The sequence below is a fragment of the Balaenoptera acutorostrata genome, chromosome 7 (genome assembly GCF_949987535.1).
Source record: "Balaenoptera acutorostrata chromosome 7, mBalAcu1.1, whole genome shotgun sequence".
Classification (NCBI taxonomy): domain Eukaryota; kingdom Metazoa; phylum Chordata; class Mammalia; order Artiodactyla; family Balaenopteridae; genus Balaenoptera; species Balaenoptera acutorostrata.
In genome coordinates, this window is record NC_080070.1 from 108841736 (window position 1) to 108855785 (window position 14050).

The 14050-nt window shown below is 59.5% G+C and overlaps 1 protein-coding gene across 4 annotated transcripts in view; it reads left to right on the forward strand.

The window, feature by feature from the left end:
* Nucleotides 1–13941, forward strand: part of CCM2 (CCM2 scaffold protein) — a 61352-nt gene extending 47411 nt beyond the window's left edge. For all 4 annotated transcript variants that reach the window (XM_057550047.1, XM_057550049.1, XM_057550048.1 and 1 more), the window contains 8 exons: nucleotides 2209–2292; nucleotides 3670–3853; nucleotides 7239–7375; nucleotides 8278–8413; nucleotides 11070–11127; nucleotides 11475–11613; nucleotides 12300–12438; nucleotides 13425–13941. In XM_057550047.1, the coding sequence (XP_057406030.1) occupies nucleotides 2209–2292; nucleotides 3670–3853; nucleotides 7239–7375; nucleotides 8278–8413; nucleotides 11070–11127; nucleotides 11475–11613; nucleotides 12300–12438; nucleotides 13425–13705 (1158 nt within the window). In that variant the 3' untranslated portion in view covers nucleotides 13706–13941. The remainder of the gene's footprint in view (nucleotides 1–2208; nucleotides 2293–3669; nucleotides 3854–7238; nucleotides 7376–8277; nucleotides 8414–11069; nucleotides 11128–11474; nucleotides 11614–12299; nucleotides 12439–13424) is intronic.
* The last annotated feature ends 109 nt before the right edge of the window (nucleotides 13942–14050 follow it).

A 14050-nucleotide genomic window follows, 5' to 3' on the forward strand; every position in this document is an offset into this window, starting at 1 on the left:
AAATTAATTACCCAATACATCTTGCTATTTTTCTTTTGAACAAACTGTTATCTGTTAGATCAACTACAATAAGTAAAGTAGAAGGTATTATTTTACCTTTATTTATTTCTTCTCTCATGTTTTTTCCTTGATGTAGATCAATTTCTGACCAAATCATTTTCCTTCTCTCTGAATAAATTCTCTTAACATCTCCTGCCAGGTAATCATGAAATCTCCCAATTTTTGTTTGTCTGAGAAAGTCTTTATTTCTCCTTCACTTTTGAAGGACAGTTTCACCAGATGTAGAATTGTAGGTTCGTGGGTTTTTCTTTCAATACTGAGTGTTTCACTCTTCTCTTGCTTGCATGGTTTCTGAAGAGAAGTTTGATATCGTTATTACCCCTGCTTCTCTGTAGGTAAGGTGCTATTTGGTGTTTTCCTGTTGCTTACTTCAAGGTTTTCTCTTGGTCTTTGATTTTTTTGCAATTTGAATATGATATGCCTCGGTGTAGTTTTTGGTTTTGTTTTTTGTTTTGCTATTTATCCTGCTTGATGTCCTCTGAGCTTCCTGGGTCTGTGGTTTGTTGTGTGACATTGAGGAAATTCTTAGCCATTATCGCTTCAAGTATTTCTTGTGTTTCTTTCTCCCCTTCTTTCCCTGGTAGTCCCACTACGCATTTCTTATGCCTTTTGTAATATTCCATTGTTGGATATTCTATTCCTTTTTTTTGGCTTGTTTTTTCCCTTCTTTTCTTTTTTCTATTTCCTTTTCAGTTTTGGGAGTTTTTACTGACATATCTCCAAGCTGTGTCCATCTACTGGTGAATGAATCAAAAGCATTCTTCATTTCTGTTGTAATGTTTTTGGTTTTTAACATTTCCCATTGATTTTTTTCCTTAGAATTTCCATCTCTTTGCTTACATCGCTGATCAGTTCTTGCATGATGTTCACTTTATTAGAGCCCTTAGCATGTTAATCATAGTTGTTTTAAATTCCTGGTCTGATAATTCCAAAATCTCTGCCATATCTGAGTCTGGTTCTGATGCTTGCCGTGTATGTTCAGTGTTCTTTGCCTATTAGCATGCATTGTAATTTTTTGTTGAAAGCCGGGTGTAGTGATTCAGGTAAAAGGAGCTGAGGTAAAGAGGCCTTCCTGCCTGGCCCCCAGAGTTTTGTCTCAAGCTTGTCCGTGCGTATGTCCAGCCCTTGGTCAGTCCCTTTCTGGTGCGCCTCCCAGGCCAGCTCCTGTGGCTTCTCCCCGGGGGCTGTGATTCTCTGTCCCCCGTTGCTCTCTCCAGTTTTGGGGGCAGCAGTTTGCCCTGTGACCTTGTTCTCTGATGGATTTGAGAAGACATGTTGATTTTTCAGTTTGTTCAGCTCTTTTCTTGTGAGGACAGGAGTGACGACGTCGAACTGGAGACAGGAAGTCTGTTGTCACCCTGTTAACAGCGATCTTAAACATTCGAGTTAGTGAGAGGATGAGAAATGTTGGCTGTAAGAGAAATCAGTAACCCGTTAAATCACATTTAAAAACCGTGTTAATCGGTGGAGATGTGACGCGAACACAGCTGACGCAGCACTGCGTCCGCACCGCACTTGGGGCCCTTTTCGTTGAGGTTTGTTAGCCAGGTGCTTCATGGCCTCATGTCGCTTCATTTCTCTATGCTCATCGCTCAGCTGCCTGGCCCTTCGTGACTTAACACGTTTACTTTTAGCAGGTTGTGCAGAACCGTAGTTTTCAGTTTCCAACCATGACCCGGAAACACAAGCCATCCTTGTCGGTCCTTTTATTTATTTTCCATTTTTTTTTTTATCTTTCGGTCACACCATGCACCTTGTGGGATCTTAGTTCCCCTATCAGAGATTGAACCAGGGCCCCCTGCAGTGGAAGCCTGGAGTCTTAACCACTGGCCCGCCAGGGAAGTCCCTTGTCTGTCCTTTTAGAATCCAGATTTCACCGAACTAATTTTGCGGTGTCCTTTGCAGGCCTTTGATGACCACATTGATGCAGCCTGGTGGGAAGTGTGGGAGTGTTCTCCTCAGCCGGTGGAGATTTTGCTAAAAACCTGGAGCGCGCTGCCTTGAGGAGCCCCCCGCTGCGAGCCGGGGCTGCGGCCGAGGGGCCTGGTGGTGGGGATGCACGAGGCTCTCGCAGTGCTCTGCTGGCCCGTGGTGGTGTTGGCTCATCTTCCCTTTCTCACGGCACTTTGTCTCTTCACTTTCTTTCAGTACTTAGGTCAATTAACGTCCATCCCAGGATACCTGAATCCCTCCAGTAGGACTGAAATCCTGCATTACATAGACAATGCAAAGGTAACCCCATCTGCCCGACTCTGTCCTCCTAACCCTCAGCCTGCCCCACCTCCCAACCCTGACCTCTGACCCTCAGCCTGCTCCACCTCCCAACCCTGACCTCTGACCCTCAGTTTGCTCCACCTCCTAACCCTGACTTCTGACCCTCAGCCTGTTCTACCTTCTAACGCTGACCTCTGACCCTCAGTTTGCTCCACCTCCCAACCCTGACCTGTGACCCTCAGTTTGCTCCACCTCCTAACCCTGACTTCTGACCCTCAGCCTGTTCTACCTCCTAATGCTGACCTCTGACCCTCAGTTTGCTCTACCTCCCAACCCTGACCTCTGACCCTCAGCCTGCTCCACCTCCCAACCCTGACCTCTGACCCTCAGTTTGCTCCACCTCCTAACCCTGACTTCTGACCCTCAGCCTGTTCTACCTTCTAACGCTGACCTCTGACCCTCAGTTTGCTCCACCTCCCAACCCTGACCTGTGACCCTCAGTTTGCTCCACCTCCTAACCCTGACTTCTGACCCTCAGCCTGTTCTACCTCCTAATGCTGACCTCTGACCCTCAGTTTGCTCTACCTCCCAACCCTGACCTCTGACCCTCAGTTTGCTCCACCTCCCAACCCTGACCTGTGACCCTCAGTTTGCTCCACCTCCTAACCCTGACTTCTGACCCTCAGCCTGTTCTCCTTATGCTGACCTCTGACCCTCAGTTTGCTCCACCTCCCAGCCCTGACCTCTGACCCTCAGTTTGCTCCACCTCCTAACCCTGACCTCTGAGCCTCAGCCTGCACTACCTTCCAACCCTGACCTCTGACCCAGTTTGCTCCACCTCCCAGCCCTGACCTCTGACCCTCAGTTTGCTCCACCTCTCAACCCCGACCTCTGACCCTCAATTTGCTCTACCTCTTAACCCCAAGCTCTGACCCCCAGCCTGTTCCACCTCCTAACCCCAACCTCTGACCCTTGTTCTCTGACACCAGCTCTTGGCCCTCTGACCTTGGGCCTTCATGGCCGTGAGGGATGATCCAGTCCCATCATGTTAAGGGTGCACTTGGCCCTTGGCTATCAAGACTGTTCCTCAGTCTGAACATGAACTTTATTCTCCAGACTTGCTCCTGGTGGTTCTGGGCTGTTTCACAATTCACGTTTTTGAGATATCCAAACCACACGCCACAGGTCTGAGCCTAAAGGCGGTTCCAGAAGAACCCCCCACGTGGTTTGAGCACAGCAGTGCCCTGGGAGCGAGCATGGCTGCTCTCAGGGGAGCAGCACCCTGCCCATGAGTCAGCACTGGCTGTGAGGGCTGTGTGCGCCGCACACGGTGCGGGGCCCCAGGGGAGCCCGTGGCCGGGCCCTGTGTTTCTGATGCCGTGTGCTTCCTTCCAGAGAGCCCACCAGCTCCCCGGACACCTGACCCAGGAGCATGACGCTGTCATCAGCCTGTCTGCCTACAACGTCAAGCTGGCCTGGAGGGACGGGGAGGACACCATCCTCAGGGTCCCCATCCATGACATCGCCGCCGTGTCCTACGTGCGGGATGACGCCTCACACCTGGTGGTCCTAAAGACAGGTATGGACCTGGGGAGTGGGGTCAGGAGGGTCCTTGGCAGATGCCGACCACGCCTCTGTCCTGAGGAGTGAGTCCGTGGATTTCACGGAGCTCTGGAGACAGTTTCTACAGCGGTGGGTCAGCCACTGCTGCCCACTGTGCCTGAGAGAAGCCCTCTGTCGAGAGAAGGGCAGTGACCCAGGAGGCTGTGAGGAACAGGTGCTGAGCTCAGCCACTGTCACTCAGCGCGGCCCCCGTCCGGGATGCTGGCGTGGCCTCTGGCACCCAGGCCTGGTAGAGCCCCGGGCGCAGGTGGCTCCACAGGGTGAGGGTGGGCCTCAGCTCAGCCCAGCCAACATTCGGCCCCTGCCTTTGGCCAGGCGGTCTTCCCAAAGCGGGGGGAGCAAAGATGAGACCAGACCAGCAAGGAGCTCTCTGTCTGCGAGACGTTCTGAGTGTGTCCGTGTAGGAGAATCAGAGAGAACCTTAAACCAGCCGTCAGCTCCCCTCGCCCAGCCCACACCTCTCACCTGGCGATGAGGGTGCAGCGCCGCCTTACTTGGCACTGCCGGACAGGCTGCCCGGCGGGTCCAGAGCCCTGGCCTAAGTCCCTGAGAAATGAGGAGAGAAATCACGGTTTCACACGTGCCATGCCCTTCCCGGCGGGCAGTTCTCAGGTTGTCGCTGCAGCACGGATGCCGTCCTGGGCTCCTTTAGGCACTGGCGGCGGCTGGGTTGAGCCCCAAAGGGCTGGTGGCGGGGCGTGAGGGTGGCCCGCTGGACCGGCCTGGGTCGCACGCTGTGCTTCCGGCAGTGCAGAGTTGTATTTCTGCTTGAGGTCGTTAGTTCACGGGGATCCGAGGGCTTTTTAAGAGCCAGGGCCCTGGTGAGCTTTCCCATTACTGACTCCTCGAGCTTCAAGGAGGTTCCCGTGCAAGGGCCCGTGTGCACAGGTAACTGGAGCGGTTTGTGCAGGTGGCTGCGGGATTACTACAGCCCCTCTCCTCTGTGTGGCTGTGGCTTAGTGTCCCCTCCGCAGCGTCACACACAGCACGGACGCACGCACGCACACTCCCCACACGTGCTTGTAACACCCATGTACATCCTCGCACTCACATGCGCTCACACGGGTCCCACACACTCACACACACTCGTTCATACTCGCTAGTTCACATGCACACTCACACACACCCCTGCTCTGTCGTGCTGCACTTTGGAGCGAGGTCCCCTCTGTGCTCTGCTTGTTCCTCATTTCCCCGTATTGTGTTCAGTGAGCAGCTACCATTTAATGACAGGCATTATTTTCGGTTGAACAACATGAAGCTGCATTTTAATCTACAAAAATGACAACTGAAGGTGGCTCAAACTAGTAGAAAGTGTGTGACATGAATGATCTCGTTTAATCTCCACAGTAAACCTGTCAGGAGGATTCTGTTTACTTCTGCTGCTGCTGGTGGCCTACCTGGGAGCAGATGGTCACCTGGCGGGTGGGTGGTGGCCGGCTGGTTGAGGAACTGGCTGTGTAACTGCTTCCATCAGTGCTGCCCAGTGCCGTGGTAGCTGCCGTGCCCTGCCAGGGGACTGTCCCCGCAGGAGGCCCGAGGCCGGGGGCCTCCCTAGGGACCGAGCAATGAGGAGAGCACTCTGGCTGCGGGCCTGCCGGCGTTTGGGCCGGTAGGAGGGGAGCTGGCCCCTGGGTTTCTTGTGTCCAGGACATTTCTCAGCGTTAATCATGGAGCAGATTACTAGGAAGACAGGTAACCGAGTTATTTCTAAGAGAGAGAATGAGCTCCGTAGGAGAAACTTTCCAAAAGATGAAAACCAGGACCCAGGGCTTGGAGAGCTTTCAAGTTAAAGGAAAAGAATGAATTCCGTGTCCTGGAGCGGCCTCCTCGTTCTAGCGGGTGGCCCTGAAGGGAAGCCTCCGGACCGGGGCCCTCCTGGTCCCTCAGAGGCCCCTGTGCCGTCAGGCGCGCTGTGTGTCAGGTGATGCACGCGGCCGTCCTCAGCACAGGTGCCGGCAGTGGTAGCTAACACTTACTGAGTGCCTGCTACCCGCAGGCTGTCTGTGTGCCTCCTTCAACCCGGGCTGTGCTGGCATTTGGGACAACATGGGGCCGGGGTAGGGGTCAGGTCTGGCTGCAGGAGGTTCCGTGTGGCAGGCAGAGCTCGGGGGGCATGGAGACATCTCGTTAAAGGATGTTTCTGCGGATGTAGGAGAGCGGACAGTGGATCTGAACCGGGACCTGTGGGGACGGCCTGTAGGACTGTGGCTGGATGCAGCTGGGGGACCGGAAGCGGGCTTGCTCTGCGTGGCTTTGGAGCTACAGGCCTACTTCCTTGAGAGCAGCCACGGGTGCGAGCCACAAAGCTGCTAAAAATGTTCTAAAAAAGTAAAACGGAACAAGTGAAATCAACGTTACTGATGTATTTCATTTAGCTCTTTATGTCCAGACCTCACGTCAGCGAGGTCAGGGTAACAGTCGCTAGTGAGCGCTCACGCAGTCTTCTTTGTCCTGAGACCTTGTGGGTAGTTGCCACTTCGGGTGCCGCTCAGCGCCTGTGGCCCGTGGGTCTGTGGGACGGTGCAGTCTGGGGTCTAACCCTGGGATTCACGGGGCTCAGCCTCCGCACAGGGTGCGGCCAGCCCTGCCCTTCAGAGCCCCGGTCTTTGCAGGCCCATCCACCCCCAGCATGGCTGTGCCTGCCTGGGCTCCCGTCTCTCAGCCGTGTCTGAGCTTCGGGTGGTCTCCCTCCTGGGTGGGCTTGTGCTGAGCTACCCCGGCATCAGGGGAGCGCACGCCTTCACCTCCACTTCCTGCTCCCAGGTGTGTCTGAGCATCCGCTCAGACAGGCCTGGAGCCCTGTTCCTGAAGAAGCTTCCCTGGGCCCCAGGCCCCCCTTCCCACTTCAGGAATTCCCCCTCGTGTCCCACAAGACCATACGTGTGAGGAGGCGGTGTGTAGTGTTAGGAACACAGGCGGGGGCTCTCACGTCTAGATCCCTACCTGGCTTCTGCCCCTCACGCACCCTCGGGCCTGGCGCTCTGCCCCCTGTGCCTCGTTTCCCCATCTCTTGTCAGGATTGTGTATTAACCTTGTCACTAGAACCCTGTGAATGCTTGCTTTTGTGTCGATCAAAAGCAGCTGAATATTAGCAGTTTCATATCTCAGCCTAAGATAACTCGCACTGTCTTTGGCAAAGATGCTGGAAGGTCATGTAAGGTGACGGCTCTGAGTGGGCAGTGGCAGGGGAGTGAGGATGGGAGGGTGCTCTTGTGAAGGGAAGGTGACGATGGGGGTGCGCCTGGCTCGGCCTGTTCCCACCTGAGTCAGGTAGGGGCCGCCCAGAGCCTGCTGTTGAGCTCCCACACCTGCCCTAACCTGCCACGGTGTTGACTTCCCAGCCCAGGACCCCGGCATCTCCCCCAGCCAGAGTTTGTGTGCAGAAAGTTCCAGAGGCCTCACCGCAGGCTCCCTGTCGGAGAGCGGAGTGGGGCCTGTGGAGGCATGCTGCCTGGTGATCCTGGCCGCGGAGAGCAAGGTGAGCAGGGTTGGCAGCTGGTACCCAGGCCCTGCCCACGGCCTGCCCACCCCCCCCCATGTCCTGACCCAGCCCCACCTACAGCTTGCCCAGGCTCCACCCACAGCAGAGCCAGCCCCGCCTATATCCTGATCCAGCCCCGCATAGCACCTGACCCAGGTCCCACCCCAGGTCCCACTGGCTCCCAGTCCTCTGGTTCCTTCTTCTCTCGGTGGGCCTCACCCCTCCCTTCCCCACACTGACAGGGGCCGTGGTCTGTACCCCGAGCTGTGCCCTTGGGGAAGATGCTTGGGAGTGGGGAGCTGGGGCTTGGGGCCCCACCTCGGCCACCCAAGAGCCACCAGCCTCGGGGAGCCCCTTGATACCCTTCTGTTAAGCGTTCACATCTGTGAGCCCAAAGCAGGGCCACCCCGCCTTAGGTAGCCTCTGATCTGCATCCCTCCTCCCCAGCCCCGCCCACCCTCCCTCTGGGAAGTTCTTCCTCATGGGGCCGCCTCACTGGCCTGTCCCCACTGGAAGCTCCTGCAGACACTGCCCCGTGTCCCAGGGGCAGAGCCGCCCCAGATGGGACCCTGCGTTAACGGCACACATGTGAAACAGTTGCGCGGTGTCAGGAGTGCCGTCCGTGTGACCTGGCACGGGTGCTGTTCCCTCCCTGCCCCTTTCCCGTGGCTGGGACAGGAGTGGGGAGACGGCGCTGGCTGGAAGGGCGGTGGAGGAGGAGGGCCGGCAGCTGACGCTCTTGCGGGTCCAGCCCGCTTCCTGGGTGTGGGCTGGTGTCCTTGCGGCCCCGTTGGGCAGTGGGAGGCGTCAGGCCCTCGGGGCAGGTGTTCGTTCTGCATCTGAGGTGTCGGATGCCCGGAAGCTGCCCAGGAAGGCTCCGCATTGTCCTCCATTGGCAGGTCGCCGCAGAAGAGCTGTGCTCCCTGCTCGGCCAGGTCTTCCAGATCGTGTACACGGAGTCCACCATCGACTTCCTGGACAGAGCCATATTTGACGGGGCCTCGACACCCACCCACCACCTGTCCCTTCACAGTGGTACGTGCGCAAGAGGGCCCCGCCACCCCTTCCCACCAGGGCTCACTCTGCCGCGGGCTCCTCCCAGGACAACACCTGGGCAGCCTTGTTGTGCGGTGACCCTGTGGCCAGCGTCCCGGGGGGTTTGAGCCGACGCCCTTTGTTCCCAGACTTCACTGTTCACGTTAATCTGCAAGTTTAGTCAGGCACACGTGTTCCCCCACTCCCTGCTTTAGGCCACCTGGTGGCTTCCTGCGTAACTTTGGGGGGCCGGAAACACTTTTTCTGGAACCATGCCTGGCCAAAGTCACTTTACTAAACTTAGAACCCAGGGCCGGGCGGGGCTCCCAGCGCTGGGGCTGAGAGTGGGTATGGGGCCCCTTCCAAGACGAGGCCTGCCTGGGGCAGGGTTTGGGGCAGTGGCAGGAAGAGCAAGGGGCCCGAAGGCGGTGCAGCCGGCCCAGCGCTCAGAGCCACTTCCTCCGTGTGGGCATCTGGGGAGCGTTTTCCGGAATCTGTGAGCACGCACGAGATGCTTCCTTTGCATGGTAGCCCGCTGGAGCTCAATCTTCTAAACACCAGCAGCATCCACTTTTCAAATGCTTAGTATACTGAGGACCCGTGGCTTCCGTCAGTCAGGTGGACAGAAAGAAAGGTATTGGAGACAGCGCAGCGGTAGCCTCCGTGGCAGGCAGCCTCTGGTCTTCCCGTGGAGAGTCCGGCCCTGCACGCGCCCCCGGCGGCTCGCGCGTCCCCACGCGCGGCGCAGAGCCCTCTGCGTGCTGGCGGAGCTGAGGGGCCTCCCTGAGGAAGGGCTGGCTCTCTCACCTCCTCCTGGTCTCGCTGTTCACGCTGGAGCCGCCACGGCACTGCAGAGACGCCCGGCGAGGCCGGCAGTCTGTCCTCACGGGCAGCTGGGGAGGTTGAGGCCCAGAGGCCCGCGGCTTCCCCAGTGGGTAGCAGGTGGTTTACTGAGCTATATTTAAACGGTCAGCTTTAGTGTGATTGCTTTGGCCCTTGTGCATTGAAATTTCCAGTAGTGGTTTTTTTTTAATAAGCTTTTTTACTAAAAAGTACACAGATCGCAATTATACCGTTAAATGAGTTTTCACGAGGTAAACACAGGATGTTCAGCCTACCCGCGTGGGCTTCCTTCCTGCCGGCCTCCTCTCTGTGTGGGTGTCCTTTGTCCCCCAGCCCTCAGGTCTCCCTCTGGGGCCCAGGCACACCCGCACTCACACCACGTGTGCACATGCCCCCATCACATACATCACACACGCGGCACACGTACGTACATCACGTCACACGCGTGCACACACTCCACACAGCACACACGCTCACGTCCTCACAGACACTTGACGCACACGAGTGTGCGTGCACACTAGACGCTCACAGCATACACACTCCCCATGCGCGCACACTCTCAGACACGCGTCCTCTGCTGGTTTCTGCCTCGGGGCCTTCCTTGCCAGGTCAGTTCTCTCCTGCTGCTGTGACAGGTCACCCCGACTGAGCAGCTTGAGCCACACAGACTTAGTCTCTCACGGTTCTGTAGGTTCGAGCCCACTGTGGGTCTCACTGGCTCAAATCAGGGTGCGGGCCAGTGGCCTTCCTCCTGAGACTCCGGGGCGAAGCTGTTTCCTGCCTTTTCCAGCTTCCCGCGGCCTTCCTCCCTCCACGGTCACAGCCGTGGTGGCATCTCTGACCTCCTGTTGTCGCAGCTCCGTCCGGCCCCTCCCCCTCCACACCGCAGGGCCCGGGGCACACATCAAGCCCCCTCAGATAGCCCAGGGCGTCTTCCTGTCTCAGGGTCAGCTGCCCAGCAATCTCCAGCCCCGTCGCCACGTCACCTGGCACGTGCACCTGGGGTCTGGACGGGGGCATCTTGGGGCCATTATTGTGCTCACTGCACACTTCCCTCCCACTGCCACTCTCCCTGTCCCCTCCCCACTCCCACGTTTTCTGATCCCTTTTCTCTGAAAGCTTCGCTTGCTGCATGTGATGGTGCCTCGGCGTTCCTCCTCGTCTGTGTCACACGGACCTTAGGTCATCTCTTTGGTGTTGCCCAAGTAGCTGCTGTGTACCAGGCCCTTTGCTGGTCTGAGGGTCTCAGGCACCCTGAGGCCCCGTGTCTGTCCTCGGGGAGCAGCCGTCCACGTATGGAGCCTGGCTGGGTCCAGGCTGGGGCTCAGGCCTGCCGGCTCTGATCGTGGCTTCTGCCCTCACCGGCTGTGTGGCACGGGGCAAGTTGCATAACCTCTCTGATTCAGTTCCTCATCTAAAAGTTGGAGCAGTGGTGATACCTGCTGGGATCAGAGAAGACCAAGTAGCACAGCCCCTAGGACGCTGCCGGACGTGGTGCCCACATCTACCGGTGGTGCTTCTCTTGTCCTGGCCGTTGGGAAGCCCTCTCCAGCCCCGCCCCCTGGCACATCCTCCGAGAACCAGAGCATTGTCCTGCCTCCTGCCCAGCCCCGCAGCAGATGGTGCATCTCACAAGACCCCCAGGAGGAGCAGGCGCGGGTGCAGCCCAGGGGCCTGGCCGGCTCTGCCCACGAAGGCCTGCAGGCTCCCCGCCGCCAGGGCTCTGCGTCTCCTGCTTAGAGCTTGGACACTGGACTCAGTGCCCCCTCCCTCACGTAACCAGAAGCTTCTGTGTTCTGCACTTTCTGCACAGACGACTCTTCCACAAAGGTGGACATGAAGGAGTCCTATGAGGCGGAAGCCAGCACTTTGTGAGTACCCCGCCCTGGTGGTGCCAGCGTGGCTGCCTGGCTCCACCCTCCTCGTCGGTATCCCTCCCCCCACCCCCGCCCCCTTCAGGAGCCTTCCAGTGAGTGGGCTCCCCAGGGTCACACCAGTGACATCATCGCTCCACTGAGACCCTGCTAGGCTGAGGGCCCCTTCTGGGTCCTTCCCTGCACGTGTCTTTCTCTGTCCGGCCCCGAGCCCCTCCCTCCATGACAGGCCCCCTCCTCCTCTCAGACCCTGGCCGTAACTGGGCCCCCGTGGGGGTCGAGGGTGCAGGCACGGGGCAGGGCTGGGGGGCTGCCCACCCACGGCTCGGCTCGCGTCCTTGCAGCTCCTTCCCCGAGTGTGCGCATGCAGGCGGCGTGTCGCCCTTGTCCTTCTGCATGCAGACGGCGCCCCACGCCAAGACGGTCAGTGAGAGCGAGCTGAGCGCCACGGCCGCCGAGCTGCTGCAGGACTACATGCTCACGGTACGCCGCCCGCCTCCGTCAGGAGACCCCGGCCCCAGAGGGCCCACGTGCTCTAGCAGGCCTGTGCTGGGGCCGGCGGGCCTTGGGGTTAGAATCTCCCTGCAGGGGTGGGGCAGGGTGGGGGGGAGGATGAAGGCGTGCTTCTCTGTGGGTGGGGCTGGGGTTGAGCGTGGGCGCCTTGCTTGCAACTGGGCCTCACTGCCTTTCCCTCCAGGTTAGTCTTTGGGGAGGGCGTGAGTTGGCCAAGGCCTGAGCATGTGGGCTGCTCTGGCCTCGGGGGCTGGACCACAGGCTTGTCCCTGGGTCTCTGGTGGTGGACGGTAGCAGAGGACCGGGTCACTCCTGGAAGGGCCAGATGGGCCTTGTCATCGCTCGGCAGATTCTTTTGCCCCCATCCCCTGACTTCACGTGATGTTCTCATTAGAAACTCGGTCAATTGGCTGAGCATCACTCTGGGCTCCAGGGTGCTGGTCGCTGCCCCCGGCAGTGGTGTGCAGACGCGCCCTCCACCCGCTTGCGGTCAGCCTGGCCAGCCGCGGCTGCAGGTTAGGGCGGACGGTGCGGGCGCCTCTCTCTCCTGCCGGCCGGAGCAGTGGAGCTGCAGGTCCTCTGGGGTCGCGTGGGGTGTGGGCAGGGGGGCGGCAGCGCGGGTCACCACCCCGCCCCGGGCCCGGCTCTCTCGGCAGCTGCGCACCAAGCTGTCATCGCAGGAGATCCAGCAGTTCGCGGCGCTGCTGCACGAGTACCGCGATGGAGCCTCGGTGCACGAGTTCTGCATCAACCTGCGGCAGCTCTACGGGGACAGCCGCAAGTTCCTGCTGCTCGGTGAGCGCTCGACGGACGGGGGCGCCGTGAGGAATGGGGCCAGCCAGCGAGGCCTGAGTGATGCGGCTGGGAGGGTCGTCCCAGTAACGGGCGGGGACCTGCCCCCGGGGAAGCGGGAGGGGCCCCACGGGAGCCAGGCTGAGGGGGAGGTGGGCGCCACGCTGCCTGGAGAGGGCCGGGGGAGGCTCTTCAAGGGAGGTGGCGCTTGAGCAGGTTTGGGAGGGTGGGCGGGAGCTTGCTGGGTGGAGGAGTGAAGACGCCATTCCCAGTGAAGAACGGCCTTAGCCGAGGCCCCGAGAGCTTAGCACGCGGAGTCAGCGCGGCGGGCGGGTGCTCAGGGCCTGCCGCGGACAGGGCCCTGGATGGCTGCGCACGCGCGCGAGGCCGGTAGCGCCTCTGCTTTCCCCACGCTGACCCCGGAGAACACGGCTGGTTGACGGTGGGCTGGTGGAGGCTCCTGGGTCCTGGGCTCTGCCCACAATGGTCCGATGAGGGCGCACTGCTCACGGGGGGTGAAGGGCTGGAGGCGGACCTGCTGCGTCCAGTCCGAGCTCTTGCTGACCCCACTGCCCCCTGGAGTCAGTCGCCAGCCAGGGCTGGGCTCCACGGCCCCTGTTCGTATTGTTCTCGCATAGGAGGGGGTGTCTTTCCAGGAAGTGGATGGTCACCCGGGCGCTGGGAGCACGGCTGGGCGGCGGGGCCAGTGCTCGGAGCCCTGCGTCAGCCTCCCCTCCACCCTCTCCTCTCCTCTCCCCTCCTCTCCTCCATCTGGAAACCTGTGCAATGGGGCTTCTGTGAGGACTGAGGGGAGTGACGTGAGGGTGTGGCTCCCGGCCCACGCCTGCCCCGCTGCAGAGGCAGGGCCGGACCAGGGCCCACGGCACCTGCCAGGGTCGGGCCAGACGCGGGCGAGTGGTGGGGTGGTCCCCCCCGGGCCGTGGGCTTTGTGTGGGAGCCGCAGGGTCAGGTGTGCCGTGTGTGTGCAGGTCTGCGGCCCTTCATCCCCGAGAAGGACAGCCAGCACTTCGAGAACTTCCTGGAGACCATCGGGGTGAAGGACGGCCGCGGCATCATCACCGACAGCTTCGGCAGGTACCGACGGGCCATGAGCTCCACCTCCACCTCCACCTCCAACGGGAACAGGGCCGCGGGCAGCTCTGACGACCAGTCCGCGCCCTCGGAGGGGGACGAGTGGGACCGCATGATCTCGGACATCAGCAACGACATCGAGGCGCTGGGCTGCAGCATGGACCAGGACTCGGCCTGATAGCGCCGGGACCCCTGCCAGCCGCCCTCCCCGTGCGGGGCCCCGGGCGCAGGTGGCTCTACTGTGAAGGAGGCACCCTGGTGCTGGGGCGGAAGGCCGCGCTGCGCCCCCCTGCATGCCACCCTGCCTCGGGAGGGGGTCCTGTCAGCCAGACCCCGGACAGCTGTCATTTTGCACATGACGTTTCTATTGAAACTCTCAGAGACCTTAAAAGAAGTTTACTGCAATGTGAATAATTTATCTCTGCTTGCTAGCGTGTTCCTGCTCCAGTGGGGTAGGAGCCGGGGTGTGCGCTCTGGCCTCTGTCTGAGACCCGCACGCCCAGGCTGGGCACAGTGGGCTGGG